Below are 7,863 nucleotides of genomic sequence, written 5' to 3' on the forward strand. Positions count from 1 at the left end.
TTGCGGGTTAAGTATTCAAACGCCCAGGCTTTTTCAGATGACCGAGCTCGCTCTATTTCCACTGAAGATCTTGCTTCACTAAACAACTTTATTCAAGTGTCAATTGACCGAGTCGGAAAATACAGTAATAATCTTTGTTTGTTCCACCCCCCCCCCCCCCCCCCAAATTTTGCACTCTCATTGTTTCGTGTTTCTCCTGGGACTTACAATGGTCCTAAGAGAAAACAAAAACAATGCTCATTCAAAATTTGGGGGGACAACGAAGAGCACAATAGAGCACTAATTGGGGACACTAATGAAATTAACTCAAATCAAATTAAATCAAATATCGGTATTTGTGGTGAGGGAAAAACTGGAGTACCTCTCGGAGAAAAGTAGGGAACCAATAGACTCTACCAGGAGCCCATGAGTAGGAGCCTCCCTATGCACCATACCCTGGAGTCAACCTTTGAGTGTCTCTTTCAATTTTTAAACTAACCCTTCAGCAGGAGACTCACATTTTCATCAATTTTCACAATTTCAATCCATTGTTTTTACTATGTTTGACAATAACTTTATCCTAATAACGGAGGTTTTGGACAAACAATTGAGAGTAAAAATTAGTGATAATAATTTTGAATGACGTTTCGATGATTCGTTCATCATTTTCAAATTCGTAAAAACTAAAAACAGATTCTTGTGAGTTCCTTAAATACTAAGAATGTGTGTGAAGATCTTCAGGAACAATTTACCATTCTTAAGAAATGCCGTGGGAAATTCGAATGCTTAGTTTACGAAATGCTTTTTATCCAAGAAAAAAAACCTCAGCTGAACATTCAATCTGACTCAATCAAAGCAAAACTATTTAGTACCTAATTGTTACCCTCTCCGTTCCACATTGCAGTGTTTTTAATTACATGCAATGAGATTTTCACACACATTCTTAGTATTTAAAGAACTCACAAGAATCTGACTTTTAGTTTTTAGTTTTTACGAATTTGAAAATGATGAACGAATCATCGAAACGTCATTCAAAATTATTATCACTAATTTTTACTCTCAATAACTTTACCTGATTGGCTATTCTAAACAGTGCGTGCCGAGCCGAAGAACTCGTGGCGTTCTAAAAACAGAAAGATGCGTGCAAAGGTTCATGCATATGGCTTGTATGGAGAGGCAAGCTCTTAACTGTACACACTTATGACCGCCGACAGGAGACCATGAGTAGGGGCTTGCCTCTCCCATACAAGCCCTATAAGTAACCTTTGCGCGTATCTTTCTAGTTTTAGAGCGCCACGAGCTCTTCGGCTCTGCACACACTGCTTAGAATGGCCAATCAGAATATAGTTATTGTCAAACAAAGATAAAAATAGCACAAGCAATGTATGCAAATTTTGCGAATTGATGTAAATGTGAGTCTTCTGCTGAAGAGTTAGATCTAAATACTGAAAGATAAGCGCAATGGTTGACTAAAGGACATTTGTGATTTAGATCAGCTGTGATTGGTGCATTTCGATCCTCGCTGTTTCGGTGTGTTGTTCCTTCGCCGGTCGTGGTCGTACAGTTCTGCTGTTGATGTGTTTCGTGATCGTGGGCATCCATGCTTCCGGAATTTCTATTGCACTATCCCTGTTGATGTTGTTAGGGTGAAGTCTTATGTGAATCGCCTCTTTGACCCTGTGTGTGTACCAATGAGGATCACGATCAATAAACTTTACTTCGTTTCAAAGCGGGTTGTGTCCGGTGCTGTTAGCACGCCATCTTGTTTAGTCGGCTCGACAGCGTCTTTCGGTCGTACTAGACGTGATCTTAATATAGTCTCCGACTTGAAAACAGCGCGTACGCCTTGTCGCTGTAGGCAGCGGCGAAGTTGTTCGGATAGGCCTTTGACATAGGGTAAAACCGCAGTAGACTTGTACTCAATCGTGGGCTCAGAACTGCTACTCGGTTTCCTGGTCTTGGTGATTTTCTGCAAGAAAGAAAGATGGTAACCATTCGAGACAAGAACAGAAGACAGGTGCTTCTTCTCCTTGGAGATAACAGAGGGTTTTGTTACGAGACGTTTGGCGCGCTCGTATAGGCACTTGACAATACCGCGTTGTACTGATTGCGGGTGGTGGGAATCATACGCTAAGTACTGATCAGTGTGCGTAGGCTTCCTGTATACGCTGGTGGTGAGGCGGCCGTCCGGTTCTCTTGCAACTGCGGTGTCAAGGAAAGCGAGTTTGCAGTCGTTCTCTGTCTCCATGGTGAAGCGAATAGAAGGCTGTTGGTTGTTCAGATGCTGTAAGAAACTATCAACGTTTCCGCGATCCAGGATGGTGAAAGTGTCGTCAACGTAGCGTTTCCAGATCCTAGGCCGAAGTAGTTGTTGCCTGTTGTTCGGTATCTATGACTACCGACACGTATCAAAGAACATGAGCGAGACATCCGACTTGCCCGTACCCAGACCCCCGCCGTTTCAGAACACGCTAATAACACCGGACACAACCCGCTTTGGAACGAAGTAAAGTTAATGGATCGTAATCTTCATTGGTACACACGCAGGGTCAAAGAGGCGATTCACATAAGACTTCACCCTAACAACATCAACAGGGATAGTGCAATAGAAATTCCGGAAGCATGGATTCCCACGATCAAGAAACACAACAACAGAAGAACCGTACGACAGCGGACCGCCGAAGGAACAACACACCGAAACAGCGAGGATCCAAATGCACCAATCACAGCTGCTGAAAACCAACCAATCACAGCGGACCATCCTGCTTAAAAGGTTATGCGTAACCAGTCGACCTCATCGCCTAATGAAGACTAGCAGTATGTAGTCGAAACGTCGCGATCTACATCACAAGTGACCACATCGTGAGACAAACGCGAATACTTTATTATGGGAAGGCTTCTACTCACGGGCTCCTGCCACCGAGTCTCGAAATGGAACCCGTGTCACATTGGTGAGAGGCAAGTGATCTTCACCACTACGCCATACCCCTGCTCCACGAAACACCGCAAAATGGAAAAGGAAATTGAGGTGTTCGCCCCTGACCTCATCATCCCAGTTCCTCACTCGTTAGTCTACTTCCTCCGCTCCCCAAGTTCCAGAGTTACTCTCCCATTCATCTCTTCGTTGAATTATTCTGACCTTGGACCTATAGCCTCATTGTAATAGAACTGATCAAACTGGGGTATGAAATCATCCGGGGCCTGTTACTCGAAAGTCTTGATAACTTTTCGGGCCAGAAAAGCTTATTGAGAACTTGAACTAAGATCCAACTATTTTAGAAAGCTGGTCTTCCAACAGATTTACAAGACTCGAAGGAAAAACATAATTTCAAAGTTAAATGCCTGGAAGCCACCTCGGTTTGAAGAAACAAAGAGGTTCATGGTCGCTGAAATGTGCCCGAAGAGTTTCGAAACTTTCGAGAAACTAGACACTGGGTTAAAAGATACTTTTCTTTGTGTTACAGAAGAAAAGTCCTTGGTGCCATACGACACGGCGACTCGTGCCGTTGGAACGTTAAAATCCGTCCGTGCAACTCCCTCCGAGTACAGTACACTCAAAAAGCCTCAACAGGAAGAGAAAAGTGTTGTAACATGGAGCGGAACCACGCAATTCACAAGAACCGAAGACAGAGAAGAGGAAAGCAATGAGGGGAACGTGTTCACTTCAGGCCCAAACTCCACTCCATTCAAGCTTATGGAAACTGAAGACACGTACAAGCTCAAAGATTGGCGAAGCAAGGGCAGACGTCTCAAGTCTGTTGTCGAAACGGTCCGCGCTTTGCGGCGCGATAAAACATCGGCATCTGAAAATATCTTGGATACTAACAACAGCGCAGAGATGCAGGCAAAAGGTAAGCCCAGAAGCAAAGGTTTAATCCGGAAGAAGTTTGCATCTTTAAAAGAGCGTCGACAACGCAGTGCCAGTGAGAGCAATCTGGGCATCGTGATTAGGTCACGTGATGACATGGACCCATGGTTACGGCGGGAAAATGGGGCGACGGCGACCTTCGACAAAAACACCGCGAAAAAGCTTCTAAGACGAAGCAGTGAGGACATTACTGGTACAACTTCCCTGGATCGTGACAAAAAAAAGCAAAAGTATTATTTTTCTTTGCCAAACAGCCCTGCGACGGCCATGACAGGAAGCAGTAATTCCGCACGCTTCATTGGTGGAAGATACTCGCACAGTACGGCTTCCTGCAGCTCGAATTCCCGCGGATCAAGCACAAGGCACTCTCGCGACTCCAACTGTGCCAGTTCTAATTTCGATGTTTTAATTCTGAGCGAATGTCCCGATTGCAAAGCTTCACAACAGCAGTTGAATAGCAGTTAGTTGTGCGACTTAAGATTGACCAATTAAATAAAAGTCTGATGACTCGGGTTGTTTAGAGTGGTTTCAATTGAATGTCGAAATAATTAGCGAATTACATTGGTTTTGCATTACTTCACTCAGCGATTGGTTCAAAGTTCTCGCGCTACTTTTTCAACCAATCAGAAGTGAAAACCAAAACCAATTGTGGCTTGTGCGTGCACATTTTCCCGCGCTTTGTGTCGGCTACGTTTAATTACTTCGGATTTTGATTGGTTTACTGGATTGTCTCCGTCATTTTTGATTGGCCAAAGTAATAACTCTAGTTTTGGTTTTACGACACTCATTTGAAAACCGCTCTGATTTTTCAAATGTCCTTTCGCCTGTTGCTAAGCAACTTGGACCCTTGCAAAAACCATTTGGTCCACAGTTTGTTTAACCCTTTCAGCCCCGATAGTGCCAAATGGCACTTATAGATTTTACTCTGTCTAACGCCAGACGATTTTACTCGTCAATGGGGAACCCCTCGGGGCTTAAAGGGTTAAGCTAACAGCATCAAAAAACTATGTCCCCGTTTAACCCTTTCAGCCCCGATAGTGCCAAATGGCACTTATAGATTTTACTCTGTCTAACGCCAGACGATTTTACTCGTCAATGGGGAACCCCTCGGGGCTTAAAGGGTTAATGAATATGTAGTAAACAAAAACTCTCGAATGGGGACATCCCCGACTTTGGGATTGGCGTCTAATGTTTCATTTATAAAATTCTCTCACATTCACTCAAATCGTAATTTCAAAACTTGAGAAGTAAGATCGTCCGGATGGGTGTAGTCCTGAGACGGACGGTTGGTGTTAGCATTAGGGCATATACTGACGTTTCGACAACCTGAACGGAAGAAAGAAACCATTTCTTATTTTGTAATTTCATCTGCGAATGGTCAAACTTTCAACTTTTCTCATAAAATCAATTAAAGGATTGTAAACAGTAGGCCCCGTCTAACAACCTTTGTTTATGTGGGAGTTCGATAAACCCACGTACTCTGGCCTATTGTCTGCTTGTACGCATGAACCGACTCGAAGATGTTTTTCACAAACGTGAGTTTGCCAACTTTAGTTTGTCGTGTGAAGGCCGCTTAATTAAAGAGCTCTCCTGAGCTGATCCATCGCCAAATGTTCTAGCATTGTAACGGAACACTTGTTAGAACGTGAAGAATGTACGTTAGATGACGAGATTTCGACATTTTTGTGCTGCACGAATGTTTGCAACGCTTAAAAGAACATTTTTAACATAGTGAAGCCGCGATTTCGAGCATTCCAAAATTTAGGACTGTTCTAAGAAAAGCTTTATTATAAGGTTATTTATTGATTATAGGTCATTATATGTATTCATAAACTTGAATTCAACTTTAGCTCACAATAGACCATATTCGTATTCTCAGTATTGGACTGGAACTAGCTTGCAATGGAGGCTAATGCGGGGGAATCTTTTCAAATGCAAATACTTTTTAATATATTCCCCCGCATTAGCCTCCATTGCAAGCTAGTTCCTGTCCAATACTGAGAATACGAATATGGTCTATTGATAAAGCTACCGTCTTAGCTTACGATATATTTATGATGTTATAGTTAACACAATCATGAGGTCCTTTTACAGTTGTTTGCTCAGTGACCTAGCCCATGAATGGCTGCGAGGTTGCTGGTGACCTTGTATTGATACAGACCTTGCTGATTTTATCAAGTAAATTGTATTGTTGTAATTCTAATTAGTCTACATTAACATTAGAAAAGCAAAAAGTCACTGGTAGCCTCGCTTCCATTCTTAGGCCAGGTAACTTAGCTGCAATAGTTACTGTAAAATGTTCTGTTACTTACTGATACTTAATAGGTAGCTTTAAATCACTTTGTTTCTGTAAAGGTGCAACTCAGCTTTCAAGCTGCACTTGTATTTCACAAATTAACCATCTATCTACATTATTTGTCGTGTTTTTGGTTCCAAGGTGTGCAGATGCCTAGTGCCCCATTGTCTCTCAGATTTCAGTGTACATAAAATTCTTGAAATGATACTTCAGATATCACTCGTGTCTCGGAATACAGACAACAATCATTAACGTATTTAAGTGTCTCCCAAATGCTGCTACTTAAGTAAGGATAGACTGCTGTGTTTACACTGACTTAAAAATATCGCTAACCTTTATATTTGTTAGAAATAGGTAGGAAATGCTTTAGACCACAGGTAGCCCAGGGTCTGCAAGTGACCGTTTGAAAATAGTAGATGCGAGGGTGGTGGACAAAAACACTGACCCCAATGAAATACCCAAATGGACTACCCTAAAAATAGGTACTATTTCAAATGAGTACTGTTGATCTATGTGTAAGCAGCATCTCAAATAGTACTTACTTAAGCCTCGACACCCATTTTAAACAGCATTGTTCAACAGTATTTAAGTCAAAGCACCCATTTTAAAAAGGTTAGCTTTCGATTATTGTTGTGATGGCTGATTACTTCGTGTACGGTAAGTGAAGTGAAACCCTGGCTGTATGGATGATAGTTATCAAGGTATGTACAATGTAAGTATTATAATCAATTCAGTTCTTTCAGTAGCACTCATTTGAAATGGTATTTTTAAGAGTTAGTCCATTTTAGGGAAGTACATTTGGGTAGTCCATGGACTGGGGGTCAGTGTTTTGTCCACCACCAGCGGCAGCGATTTCTGCACAAATAATCTTGATATGAATAACAATAAAATGGTCTCCAAACTTCAAACACGTCTATTGGTAATCATAATCATTTTTAGTGTCCAAAAGATGATTTCGAGGTTATTTGACATATCTGACATAAGTACTGACATAACCTTTTACTATAAAGTGAAGGGTTATGTCGCTATAAAGGGTTATGTCGCTATAAAGGATTACTTCACTATAACGTGAAGGGTTATGTCAGTACCTAGGTCAGATATGTCAAATAACCCGGAAATCGTCTTTCAGACACTAAAAATGATTTACCAGACGACATGTTTGAAGTTTGGAGACCACTTAATTGTTATTCATATCCAGATTTTTTGTGCCGAAATCGCTGCCTCACATCTACTATTTTCAAACTGTCACTTGCCGTTCCTGCACCACCTTGTTGGATATAATTGTTGGGATTGCAACTAATTACTTCCATTTCTGGCGCAATACTTTTATCAAACCTTTTGGCAAAGGAAGCTTCCTCTAAGTTGTAATAGGATTAGAATCTAGGGGTGAAAATCTCAATTTTATTATTAAGTTTGATTTGAATCACCTCCGCACTGACTGACAAGCAAATTCTCAAGAGCCTAGAGTCTTTTCACACATGTAATTAAAATAAAAATTAATTAAGCCAAATTAATTATACATAATTCCTATTTATTAATTCCTGAATGCTTGAGATAGATTGACAGTGCTTCTGGAAGTTGTCATTGTCTTTCTTTCTCCAAAAGTAATGAAATAGAAATCAGTAAGTTTCCAGTTTAGGATATTAAGATTATTCAACTAAAGACGTAATGTTTTAATGTACCTTGTACAATCGATCGTGAGTCCAACCGAAATCCTCAA

The 7,863-nt window shown here is 41.3% G+C and overlaps 1 protein-coding gene across 2 annotated transcripts in view; it reads left to right on the forward strand.

Moving 5' to 3' along the window:
* Positions 1-7,863, forward strand: part of LOC137985267 (uncharacterized) — a 30,000-nt gene extending 22,137 nt beyond the window's left edge. Inside the window, exons 22-23 of one of the 2 annotated variants that reach the window (XR_011119267.1) lie at positions 3,444-4,721; positions 4,968-7,863. Coding sequence is in view for 1 of the 2 variants with exons in the window: in XM_068832836.1 (XP_068688937.1) it covers positions 3,444-4,312 (869 nt within the window). In the remaining variant the exon portion in view is untranslated. Of the gene's footprint in view, positions 1-3,443 lie in introns of both variants that reach the window. The other variant, XM_068832836.1, reaches the window with a different exon arrangement.

Source organism: Montipora foliosa, chromosome 14 (genome assembly GCF_036669935.1).
Source record: "Montipora foliosa isolate CH-2021 chromosome 14, ASM3666993v2, whole genome shotgun sequence".
Taxonomy (NCBI): domain Eukaryota; kingdom Metazoa; phylum Cnidaria; class Anthozoa; order Scleractinia; family Acroporidae; genus Montipora; species Montipora foliosa.